Here is a 13,656-nt window from a genome sequence, read left to right on the forward strand (position 1 = left end):
AAAAATCCCCAAAAACAATACAACAAATAGCGTTGTGACGCGTAAGCAACGCATCACGCCGTGAGACTGCCAGCACGGCCTGCACCCAGGTACCTCCCGAAAACCTTGGTCTGGATGGTCCAGTGGTTTGGCTGGGGTGGCATGGTCTGGAGGAACGTTCTCCCCTTCTTTCATCAATGTCTTCAAGGAAGAGCTGTGCCAGATGTCCTCCTCATTCACTGTGGCGGTGTCACAGGTGTCATGCTCATTGCAGGGATGAGGCAGGACCTCCATCAGCAGTTCCCACAGATGAGGATCATCTTCTGGGCCATCACCCAGAGGAGCCGATGGGGATCTTGCAGCCCAAAGAGAATAAACAAAGTCTGTCTCTTTGTGAACAGTGTGATGGCTTCCATTGTTTCTTCTGTTGGTGGATACTTTGTGCATCATCCTCAGATAAAGTTTAGGGACCGTGGCCTTTTTTTTTGAGAGAGACAGAGTTCATTTCACCACTTTGGGAAATGACATTTTTAAATATCACCCTTTGTTTGAAAGACAAAATCCAGTGGGATGGTGCTGGATGTGGTTTTTCAAACATAATCTTTGTTTAGGCCAAAGAGTTTGATGTTCTTTTTAGCAAACAAGGGTAATCATCACACTGTTCAGATCTGTCACAGCTCTTGCTCCCACTTTCTCTTTTCTCTCCCATCCAACTCTGCTTTACCCCTGCCATTCCACCTGATGGTCTCCCTAACTTTTCTTTCCCTCCATACGGCGAACAAACACTGAACTATGGACTATGGAAGGAAAGGGATGGCTGTAAAGAAAATCCCTCAAAGACAGACTCTGTATGTGTGTCGGTGTTGTAAATAAAATAATGTATTCATTGTTTTGAACCTGTTCTATACTGTTTTAAGCTGTAAAAAAAGAAAATATAATTAGGGTGGTTGCCTGAAAGGCAAACCACACTACTACAATTGTTAATATTATTAGGGTGGTTGCCTGAAAGGCAAACCACACTACTACAATTGTTAATTAGTGTGAATGCTTCAAAGCATTCACACTATTGTTATCCAGTTCTTTATTATTATACCGATTCTTCCACTTCCGTGCGTTTTTTGCTTCTCTTCTACTCTTCAACCGTTTGTGCTACTTTCACCGTTCAACTATCATACTGTTCAGCTTTTTCTGCTCATTATGGCTATGACTTTTCACGTTTTTACTACTTTTACTTTTTAAGTCAACATCAACGCGTTCAGCTATCTCTCCTCTTGCTCATAAAATCATCATTCAGCCACTCTTCATTTTACCCCTTAAAATGAGCACTGAATAGGGAGATGTTCCCCCATTTTCTCAGTCGAAGCTGCCAGCTGAATGCAGTTGCTCTTGGTGGCACTTACACACACAAACACCCTCCCCTCCACACACGCACACACATGCATTGAACTTTATACTGTAAATGCTTTTGGCGGCTGTGGCTCAGTTGGTAGAGTCAATCGGAAGGTTGAGGGTTCGATCCCCAGCTCCTGAGAGTGACATGTCTGATGTTTCCTGTTCTTCTACAGATACTTTCAATTTCTTCTACTTCCTTTTACTACTGTTTTTCTTCTTCCACTTTTCTTCTGCTATTTCCTCTTCTACTTCTTGTTCTTCTGCTTTTACTTCTTTTTCTGCTTCCACTTCTTTTACTACATTTTCTTCTTATCACTATTTCTTGTTCTTGTACAGATACTTTCACTTTCTTCTACTTCCTTTTCTCCTTTTACTACTGTTTTTCTTCTTCCACTTTCTTCTGCTATTTCCTCTTCTTCCACTTTTCTTCTGCTATTTCCTCTTCTTCCACTTTTCTTCTGCTATTTCCTCTTCCACTTTTCTTCTGCTATTTCCTCTTCTTCTACTTGTTCCACTTTTTCTTCATCTTCTGCTAATTTTCCTCTTTTTCTGCTGATTTTTCTTCATTCAGCAGTGTTTCCGCAACATTTCAGCAGGAAGCATTCACACGCATTTTCCGCAGGGAAATGCAAATTTTCTAGTAAATACTCTTGTGCCCTGGCTAATATTACAGTTAGTGTGTATGTGTCTATTCTACTGCTGCCCATTCAACTTGTGATACGATTTGCTGGCCTTTATTTTTTAAATGGGTAGTTCCTAGAGCCCCCCTGCTCCCCTCTGAACCCCCCCTGCATATTACAGACTAAAAACAAAAATCCATCAGAGTAATTTATTATTATTCCACTAAACAAGTCTTTTGGTTTATCTTTGACAACATCAGACCCTTCATATAATCAGCCTGCTCGTTATTAGACGTGTGTGTGTGATCTCTGACTGCTAGCGCTGAAGTGTCTGTGTGTGTGTTACACACGCACATACACACACACGCGCTCATTAATTATCTGTGTGTAGATTTTGTACATGGATTAAGAGAGTATGATGTGTCCATCTTCCTCCATTCACACTCACCTGAACAATCTCAAGCATCTCAGATTTACTGATGTACCCATTTCCATCCAAGTCGTACATACTGAAGGCCCACTTCAGCTTCTGCTCCAGCTTGCCACGTGACGTCACACTCAGTGCAATGATAAACTCCCGAAAGTCTATTGTCCCGTCTCCGTTGGCATCAAATGTGCGAAAGACGTGCTCTGCGAACTTGGAAGCGTCTCCATATGGGAAGAAGTTACCGTAGATTTTCTTGAACTCCTCCATGGAGAGGTTCCCACTCGGGCAGTCCCTCAGGAAGCCCTTGTACCACTCCTGGATCTCATGCTCTGTGAAGTCAGTGCTCTCCAGGAGGTCCTGCATCACCTCAGGACGGAGCTTGCTGTTTTGCTTCCCCATGTCTGTTGGTTCTGTCAATTATTGGCACACACAGCTGGTGGAGAGAGGAAGGTAAAGAAGGATTGGTTTTAGGGTGGGATAAACAAAATACAACATGAAGGATAAAACTTTCACATGTTCTCCCGATAGGAGAGAATTTTAGGGGTGTCATTTCTCACTGGATATGAGCTTTCATCGTAGTTTGCTGGAGCAGACAGATATCTTTCATTTTGAGGGACGCAGTTAAACAAGTTATGTACATGCAAGGAATATTTCCTACATATTAATCAGTGAATAAAGGATTATCACACTACAGTGAGTTACTATTTATTTACCTTCTCTATAAATATTAGTTAAATGGTTTATATCACCAGCCCAAAAAGAAACAGCTGTCTAGAGCCCGGCTGATAATATTAGCATCCAATGACTACTAGTAGTTTACCACAGAAATGCGCAGATAGATAAATAATAGATTCATCTATCTCGTGTTTGATGAAGTCCTTTGAGGGATCAACACAATACATGTGTTTATCTGAATCTATCTATCTCTACAGATTAAACATCGAAGAAAGACAACGGCTCATATTGGATTTTTTTTCTCTCCTCAATATCAGTATCAGCTGCAAAATACCGCGATCGGAAATAGTAGTTTAAGGGATGGTTTTATGTGGTGAAGGCATCGGCCAAATAACAAGCAAACTCAGCCAAGGAAACAGATGCTTTGTCCTCAAGTGCCTTTACTGAAGTATCAACCAAAAATGTAAGCAAGCCTTCCTCTCTGACTTTAATATGAATAAAATCCCTGCCTTTTTACTAACTACTGGAACTTTCCATGGAAAACCGCTCTGTGTTCTCTGAGGACACACAGCGCCATACTCTACACACAACATGGGTTTAATTAGCCTATTAAACATCAACACACACTCTACATCTATCCAAGCAGTAATGGTAGAAAAGCTGTTGGTTTTGAATTATATTTAGCCAAAAAAAAAAGAAAAAGAAGCATTTAGATAAACACACAAAAAACACTTCACTTATTCTCTTCAGGAACTGTTTTATTGTTTTTCCGGCATCAATCTTTAGCAACAGTATAATGCTTCGTAATCCATGTGATGAAAGTAAGGAAAATACAATCCGCTCAAAATAGTAATGGTGATGAGTCATCATCTTGCACTTGAAGCAGAAATAAGCTACACTTCTTTGGTTGTGTGCATGTTTTGTTTGTGGAGTGATCGTGAAATGTTAGGATGGCTGTGTTAATTAAATTAGACACTTTTAAACGTCTTATCACTCTCACAACACGACGCATTCTTGACTTGTTTACACAACAGACATTTTATTTGTATGTTCTTTCAAAGTCAGAAGTCTAATATATATTTTTGGGGCTCTGGTACACTGTGCACGGAGGCTATAATCCTGCAAACAGCAGCTCCTTTCCATACCCTTCCCCACTGTTGGCTATATTTTGAAGACCCAATTTAACATTTTATATGCAACAATAAAATAACAAGCCAGTATTTGAGAACATTTACACTAAAATATTCATGTCAAAAAGGCCCCTTTCTCTCAAATGACAGTTTCCTTTATAATTTCTTTTCGTATCAAAGTCTTTGTTAATCAAAACAAGCAGGGAATAGCCAGTGATGTGTTTGGCTGTTACATCAGGCTGAGTCGGTGACGTCAGTGAACAGTTGCTCATTGGCAAAATGGTGATAACGAACTTAAAAAAGGACATTCAAAAAAATTTGACATAAACTGCTTTGAAAAAAAAAATAACCCATTGAACTCTCTTTACTGAAAATAAAACAGGATGCCTTTGTTGGTCATCAGAAGTAAATATTATATGTATAAAAACACTAAGAAGGACTTATTGATTGTTTGGAAGAGGGATACAAGCCAGTTTAATTTTGAACACAGCTCCACTATCAGTAGCCTAGCTCTGTACTTTCATATTGAATAGGATTCTTTATATTCTTTAAATAGTCCATAATGTTTGTATTTAATACATTTCTAATACACCTCTGTGATAAAAGCATTAAAGGCAAGACTTACAGGGTAGTAAATGTCCCCACATTTGGTCTCATATTGGTACACAACCAGGACAGATAAGGTTTACCACCTTGTCAACACAACTATATAAATATTTCTCATAGACGCTCTGAGCTATGTGCAATTAAAAATGATGTAAATAGCTTTTTTACTACCATGCTTTATTTGAAATAAAAATTGAATTGAAATGGACTTGATTTTGTATAGACATTTCAGGAATCCAGCACATTTCAATTCAATTCAAAAAACTTTATTTGTCCCCAGGGGCCAATTCAAGGGCACACAGAGCAGCAAATAACAACAGTGCAACTAATTTAATGTTTCCATAGTGATTGTTGTCATGGTTAACATTATTAAACAAGAAAAAAATAAAATACAGCTGAACATTCTATCCTTTGATGACAACAAATAAATAAATAAAAAAATTAAAATCTCAGGAATCCAAGCACATCAAAGCACATTCTATCCTTTGATGACATCACATTCTAGCATCTACATACTCAACAATGATGTCATAATACACGCTTATCTATAGCTGGAAACACAGGCACAAGAACAGAGCACACACAACAGAAGAACAAGGCAAGAAGGCGCGTCCCTTTTGTTTCAGAGATTTGAAAATGTCCGACGTCCATTTTCCGATTAGGAGAGCTACCTCTCTACAGGAGGTTAAACCTGCCCATAGGCAGGTTATGCCATGCTTGAAACAGCAGACTGCTACAATCACAGGTGCTTCACAGCTGACTTGTAGAAGCGACAATATGTCAAGAAGCCTTGTAGATGAAATTCTCTGCAAACACCCACTTAAAGGAACAAAAAAAGATAGAATAAATAACATGCACAAGCATATCCAGAACCCTGCAGCAGACAAACAAGTGCAGTCAGTAATGGTACTTATCTCTGCGCTTGAGCTTGAGAAGCTAAAAAAAAAAGGGCCGAAGAAGACCGTAAAGCTCATGAAGCACAATCACACTTTAGCGGCAGAGGTGGAACGTCTCAAAGAAGAGCTCCAAAAGCTCGAAGAGAAACATGACGAAGCACAGCTGATGAGAGACATAGAGGTGGGAGACTTGGAGCGTCGGCTGTCAGGGACGAGTGATTTCGAATATAAGCGTTATAAAAAGGTCCAGGAGTTGGAGGAAGATTTAAAGACCCAAAGGAATAGTTACCTTCAACTGGAACAGCAAGTGAAGAATCAAAAGAAAAAAATTGGCAAATTGAGGGGGTCACTGTCCCGAACAAAGTCACAGATGAAGAATCAGCAGCTGCTGTGGGAGGAGGAGAGGTCCAACCTCCTCCAGTCCCTCAGCAGTGCCAAAGAAACGGTGCAGAACAGAGACCCAGCTATAGAAGCAAATCAAGGTGATGTACACCACATTCAAAAGCAAGACGACCATATCTTAGAAGCCAAATCAGCACAGGCTGATCTCATTGATGGCAAGCCGACTTTATTGATCACAAAAAAGCAGACCAAACAGCAAAAGGCGGTCAATAAGACTGTGGAAGCTCCGTTGGTGAAGGAAAAGCAAACCCCTGCCGAGGCTTGTGATAAGACAACGGCTCAGTCCGAGCCCATAATGACTTTTGTTTCTGAGCTTGAGCCTGAGCAGCTCGGAGACAAAAGAGCTGAGGAGATCAAAAGGCACAAGAAGCACAATAAGGCTTCAGCGACAGAGGTGAAACACCTCAAAGAAAAACGCAAAAGTAACGGTGAGCAGCATGAGGAAGAGAAGAAGACGAGGAACATAAAGGTCACAGACTTGGAGCCTCAGCTGTTGGAGAAGAAAGCTTTTAAATCTGAGTCTCCAACAAAGGTTCAGATGTTGGAACAAGATGGAGGTTACCAGAGTCAACCTGAACTGCGAGTGCAGCTAAGGCAGCAAAAAGAAGACAATGACCAACTGAAGGCATCACTGTCCAGCACAATGGCAGAGATGGAGAATCAGCAGCTGGAGTGGGAAGAGGAGAGGTCTGTCTTCCTCTATTCCATCAAAAGTCTCCATCAAACTATCCAGAGGAAAAACGAAACTCTGGACAAGAGGAGAAACAAGCTTGGTAAGCTGAAGGAGAAGATCTCCCAGCTGGAGGATAAACCAAAAAAGGATAGACCAAAAAAGGATAGACCAAAAAAGAAATCTCTGTGGACAAGAGTCATCGACTTTAAAGACATGATCTTTAGCTATATAGGATACTCTAAAAACTAACCCAAGGTATTAGTCTGACTATTTTTGGGCACTTATAAGCTTCTGCTTCGGCCCACTCCTTTTGAGCAGAATTACAACTGCTCAAATAAAATAAACAATAATAATAAAATAACAATATATATAACGAATAGAAAAAAAAAAAAAAAAAAAAATCCTCATCGGCCCCAAATCCACCAACAACTTCTCCCTCACCATCGACGGCTCTACTGTGCTCCCTTCTCCCCACATCTGTAACCTCGGTGTCGTCTTCCACCCAACCCTCTCAGCTGTCAGGGACGAGAGACTTCGAATATAAGCTTTTTAAAATGTTCCAGGAGTTGGAGGAAGATTTAAAGAACCAAAGGGATAGTTACCTTCAACTGGAAGAGCAAGTGAAAAATCAAAAGAAAAATGTTTGTGTACTAAATTAATATTCGAAGTACATATTTTAAAAGCCACACTAATTGGTTGAACAAAAAGTATGTTGGAAGAAATGGTAGGTTATGTACATTTATGCTATATAAGTTTAAGTCCAATGCTAATGCTAACTGCACAGGTTCAACCTGTAATTATGTTTACTCTTAGTCACATAGGGGGCTGCTAAATCTTGCTTGGGGGATTATTGTATAGAGAGGGGAGGGGGGACAGCGGGTGTGTATTGTAACTAATGTCTTGTGTGTTGTCTGTCTGTATACTGCTACTGAATGCCTTGAATTTCCCTCGGGATCAATAAAGTATCATCCATCCATCCATCCATCCATCTAGGTGTCCTATCTTTAAATAAAATAAAAGGAGTATCTGTGGTACTTCTAGTAAACACAGGAAGACTTTCCTTGCAAACCAACAGGCGGTGCCAAGGCCCAGCGAAGGGCAATCTGTGTCTCTTACTTAAAGACAACAACAAAGTGTTGGGTTATTAACACAAAGGTTTTTGAAGTAACAGAAGCCGTTTAGCTGTCGACGTCCTTGTTTGAGCACAGTTGCGTTCACACAGTGCGTTGAACTGTGAAATGTTAGGATGGCTTAGGCACTGAAATGATAAAAATCCAAGTGTTAATTAAATTAGACACTTTTAAACGTCTTATCACTCTCACAACACGACGCATTCTTGACTTGTTTACACAACAGACATTTTATTTGTATGTTCTTTCAAAGTCAGAAGTCTAATATATATTTTTGGGGCTCTGGTACACTGTGCACGGAGGCTATAATCCTGCAAACAGCAGCTCCTTTCCATACCCTTCCCCACTGTTGGCTATATTTTGAAGACCCAATTTAACATTTTATATGCAACAATAAAATAACAAGCCAGTATTTGAGAACATTTACACTAAAATATTCATGTCAAAAAGGCCCCTTTCTCTCAAATGACAGTTTCCTTTATAATTTCTTTTCGTATCAAAGTCTTTGTTAATCAAAACAAGCAGGGAATAGCCAGTGATGTGTTTGGCTGTTACATCAGGCTGAGTCGGTGACGTCAGTGAACAGTTGCTCATTGGCAAAATGGTGATAACGAACTTAAAAAAGGACATTCAAAATTTTTTGACATAAACTGCTTTGAAAAAAAAAATAACCCATTGAACTCTCTTTACTGAAAATAAAACAGGATGCCTTTGTTGGTCATCAGAAGTAAATAGTATATGTATAAAAACACTAAGAAGGACTTATTGATTGTTTGGAAGAGGGATACAAGCCAGTTTAATTTTGAACACAGCTCCACTATCATTAGCCTAGCTCTGTACTTTCATATTGAATAGGATTCTTTATATTCTTTAAATAGTCCATAATATTTGTATTTAATACGTTTCTAATACACCTCTGTGATAAAAGCATTAAAGGCAAGACTTACAGGGTAGTAAATGTCCCCACATTTGGTCTCATATTGGTACACAACCAGGACAGATAAGGTTTACCACCTTGTCAACACAACTATATAAATGTTTCTCATAGACGCTCTGAGCTATGTGCAATTAAAAATGATGTAAATAGCTTTTTTACTACCATGCTTTATTTGAAATAAAAATTGAATTGAAATGGACTTGATTTTGTATAGACATTTCAGGAATCCAGCACATTTCAATTCAATTCAAAAAACTTTATTTGTCCCCAGGGGCCAATTCAAGGGCACACAGAGCAGCAAATAACAACAGTGCAACTAATTTAATGTTTCCATAGTGATTGTTGTCATGGTTAACATTATTAAACAAGAAAAAAATAAAATACAGCTGAACATTCTATCCTTTGATGACAACAAATAAATAAATAAAAAAATTAAAATCTCAGGAATCCAAGCACATCAAAGCACATTCTATCCTTTGATGACATCACATTCTAGCATCTACATACTCAACAATGATGTCATAATACACGCTTATCTATAGCTGGAAACACAGGCACAAGAACAGAGCACACACAACAGAAGAACAAGGCAAGAAGGCGCGTCCCTTTTGTTTCAGAGATTTGAAAATGTCCGACGTCCATTTTCCGATTAGGAGAGCTACCTCTCTACAGGAGGTTAAACCTGCCCATAGGCAGGTTATGCCATGCTTGAAACAGCAGACTGCTACAATCACAGGTGCTTCACAGCTGACTTGTAGAAGCGACAATATGTCAAGAAGCCTTGTAGGTGAAATTCTCTGCAAACACCCACTTAAAGGAACAAAAAAAGATAGAATAAATAACATGCACAAGCATATCCAGAACCCTGCAGCAGACAAACAAGTGCAGTCAGTAATGGTACTTATCTCTGCGCTTGAGCTTGAGAAGCTAAAAAAAAAAGGGCCGAAGAAGACCGTAAAGCTCATGAAGCACAATCAAACTTTAGCGGCAGAGGTGGAACGTCTCAAAGAAGAGCTCCAAAAGCTCGAAGAGAAACATGACGAAGCACAGCTGATGAGAGACATAGAGGTGGGAGACTTGGAGCGTCGGCTGTCAGGGACGAGTGATTTCGAATATAAGCGTTATAAAAAGGTCCAGGAGTTGGAGGAAGATTTAAAGATCCAAAGGAATAGTTACCTTCAACTGGAACAGCAAGTGAAGAATCAAAAGAAAAAAAATGGCAAATTGAGGGTGTCACTGTCCCGAACAAAGTCACAGATGAAGAATCAGCAGCTGCTGTGGGAGGAGGAGAGGTCCAACCTCCTCCAGTCCCTCAGCAGTGCCAAAGAAACGGTGCAGAACAGAGACCCAGCTATAGGAGCAAATCAAGGTGATGTACACCACATTCAAAAGCAAGACGACCATATCTTAGAAGCCAAATCAGCACAGGCTGATCTCATTGATGGCAAGCCGACTTTATTGATCACAAAAAAGCAGACCAAACAGCAAAAGGCGGTCAATAAGACTGTGGAAGCTCCGTTGGTGAAGGAAAAGCAAACCCCTGCCGAGGCTTGTGATAAGACAACGGCTCAGTCCGAGCCCATAATGACTTTTGTTTCTGAGCTTGAGCCTGAGCAGCTCGGAGACAAAAGAGCTGAGGAGATCAAAAGGCACAAGAAGCACAATAAGGCTTCAGCGACAGAGGTGAAACACCTCAAAGAAAAACGCAAAAGTAACGGTGAGCAGCATGAGGAAGAGAAGAAGACGAGGAACATAAAGGTCACAGACTTGGAGCCTCAGCTGTTGGAGAAGAAAGCTTTTAAATCTGAGTCTCCAACAAAGGTTCAGATGTTGGAACAAGATGGAGGTTACCAGAGTCAACCTGAACTGCGAGTGCAGCTAAGGCAGCAAAAAGAAGACAATGACAAACTGAAGGCATCACTGTCCAGCACAATGGCAGAGATGGAGAATCAGCAGCTGGAGTGGGAAGAGGAGAGGTCTGTCTTCCTCTATTCCATCAAAAGTCTCCATCAAACTATCCAGAGGAAAAACGAAACTCTGGACAAGAGGAGAAACAAGCTTGGTAAGCTGAAGGAGAAGATCTCCCAGCTGGAGGATAAACCAAAAAAGGATAGACCAAAAAAGGATAGACCAAAAAAGAAATCTCTGTGGACAAGAGTCATCGACTTTAAAGACATGATCTTTAGCTATATAGGATACTCTAAAAACTAACCCAAGGTATTAGTCTGACTATTTTTGGGCACTTATAAGCTTCTGCTTCGGCCCACTCCTTTTGAGCAGAATTACAACTGCTCAAATAAAATAAACAATAATAATAAAATAACAATATATATAACGAATAGAAAAAAAAAAAAAAAAAAAAATCCTCATCGGCCCCAAATCCACCAACAACTTCTCCCTCACCATCGACGGCTCTACTGTGCTCCCTTCTCCCCACATCTGTAACCTCGGTGTCGTCTTCCACCCAACCCTCTCAGCTGTCAGGGACGAGAGACTTCGAATATAAGCTTTTTAAAATGTTCCAGGAGTTGGAGGAAGATTTAAAGAACCAAAGGGATAGTTACCTTCAACTGGAAGAGCAAGTGAAAAATCAAAAGAAAAATGTTTGTGTACTAAATTAATATTCGAAGTACATATTTTAAAAGCCACACTAATTGGTTGAACAAAAAGTATGTTGGAAGAAATGGTAGGTTATGTACATTTATGCTATATAAGTTTAAGTCCAATGCTAATGCTAACTGCACAGGTTCAACCTGTAATTATGTTTACTCTTAGTCACATAGGGGGCTGCTAAATCTTGCTTGGGGGATTATTGTATAGAGAGGGGAGGGGGGACAGCGGGTGTGTATTGTAACTAATGTCTTGTGTGTTGTCTGTCTGTATACTGCTACTGAATGCCTTGAATTTCCCTCGGGATCAATAAAGTATCATCCATCCATCCATCCATCCATCTAGGTGTCCTATCTTTAAATAAAATAAAAGGAGTATCTGTGGTACTTCTAGTAAACACAGGAAGACTTTCCTTGCAAACCAACAGGCGGTGCCAAGGCCCAGCGAAGGGCAATCTGTGTCTCTTACTTAAAGACAACAACAAAGTGTTGGGTTATTAACACAAAGGTTTTTGAAGTAACAGAAGCCGTTTAGCTGTCGACGTCCTTGTTTGAGCACAGTTGCGTTCACACAGTGCGTTGAACTGTGAAATGTTAGGATGGCTTAGGCACTGAAATGATAAAAATCCAAGTGTTAATTAAATTAGACACTTTTAAACGTCTTATCACTCTCACAACACGACGCATTCTTGACTTGTTTACACAACAGACATTTTATTTGTATGTTCTTTCAAAGTCAGAAGTCTAATATATATTTTTGGGGCTCTGGTACACTGTGCACGGAGGCTATAATCCTGCAAACAGCAGCTCCTTTCCATACCCTTCCCCACTGTTGGCTATATTTTGAAGACCCAATTTAACATTTTATATGCAACAATAAAATAACAAGCCAGTATTTGAGAACATTTACACTAAAATATTCATGTCAAAAAGGCCCCTTTCTCTCAAATGACAGTTTCCTTTATAATTTCTTTTCGTATCAAAGTCTTTGTTAATCAAAACAAGCAGGGAATAGCCAGTGATGTGTTTGGCTGTTACATCAGGCTGAGTCGGTGACGTCAGTGAACAGTTGCTCATTGGCAAAATGGTGATAACGAACTTAAAAAAGGACATTCAAAATTTTTTGACATAAACTGCTTTGAAAAAAAAAATAACCCATTGAACTCTCTTTACTGAAAATAAAACAGGATGCCTTTGTTGGTCATCAGAAGTAAATAGTATATGTATAAAAACACTAAGAAGGACTTATTGATTGTTTGGAAGAGGGATACAAGCCAGTTTAATTTTGAACACAGCTCCACTATCATTAGCCTAGCTCTGTACTTTCATATTGAATAGGATTCTTTATATTCTTTAAATAGTCCATAATATTTGTATTTAATACGTTTCTAATACACCTCTGTGATAAAAGCATTAAAGGCAAGACTTACAGGGTAGTAAATGTCCCCACATTTGGTCTCATATTGGTACACAACCAGGACAGATAAGGTTTACCACCTTGTCAACACAACTATATAAATGTTTCTCATAGACGCTCTGAGCTATGTGCAATTAAAAATGATGTAAATAGCTTTTTTACTACCATGCTTTATTTGAAATAAAAATTGAATTGAAATGGACTTGATTTTGTATAGACATTTCAGGAATCCAGCACATTTCAATTCAATTCAAAAAACTTTATTTGTCCCCAGGGGCCAATTCAAGGGCACACAGAGCAGCAAATAACAACAGTGCAACTAATTTAATGTTTCCATAGTGATTGTTGTCATGGTTAACATTATTAAACAAGAAAAAAATAAAATACAGCTGAACATTCTATCCTTTGATGACAACAAATAAATAAATAAAAAAATTAAAATCTCAGGAATCCAAGCACATCAAAGCACATTCTATCCTTTGATGACATCACATTCTAGCATCTACATACTCAACAATGATGTCATAATACACGCTTATCTATAGCTGGAAACACAGGCACAAGAACAGAGCACACACAACAGAAGAACAAGGCAAGAAGGCGCGTCCCTTTTGTTTCAGAGATTTGAAAATGTCCGACGTCCATTTTCCGATTAGGAGAGCTACCTCTCTACAGGAGGTTAAACCTGCCCATAGGCAGGTTATGCCATGCTTGAAACAGCAGACTGCTACAATCACAGGTGCTTCACAGCTGACTTGTAGAA

General features: G+C 39.5%; 1 protein-coding gene across 1 annotated transcript; it reads right to left on the minus strand.

Annotated features, from left to right (window-relative positions):
- Positions 1-2,349: 2,349 nt before the first annotated feature.
- LOC306827304 (neurocalcin-delta A-like) lies at positions 2,350-2,851 on the minus strand. Its single transcript, XM_079349014.1, has one exon. The coding sequence runs from the start codon at positions 2,815-2,817 to the stop codon at positions 2,365-2,367; it is 453 nt and encodes a 150-aa protein (XP_079205140.1). The 5' UTR covers positions 2,818-2,851; the 3' UTR covers positions 2,350-2,364.
- Between the last annotated feature and the right edge of the window lie 10,805 nt (positions 2,852-13,656).

Source organism: Symphodus melops (assembly GCF_947650265.1).
Source record: "Symphodus melops genome assembly, chromosome: 7".
Taxonomy (NCBI): Eukaryota; Metazoa; Chordata; class Actinopteri; order Labriformes; family Labridae; genus Symphodus; species Symphodus melops.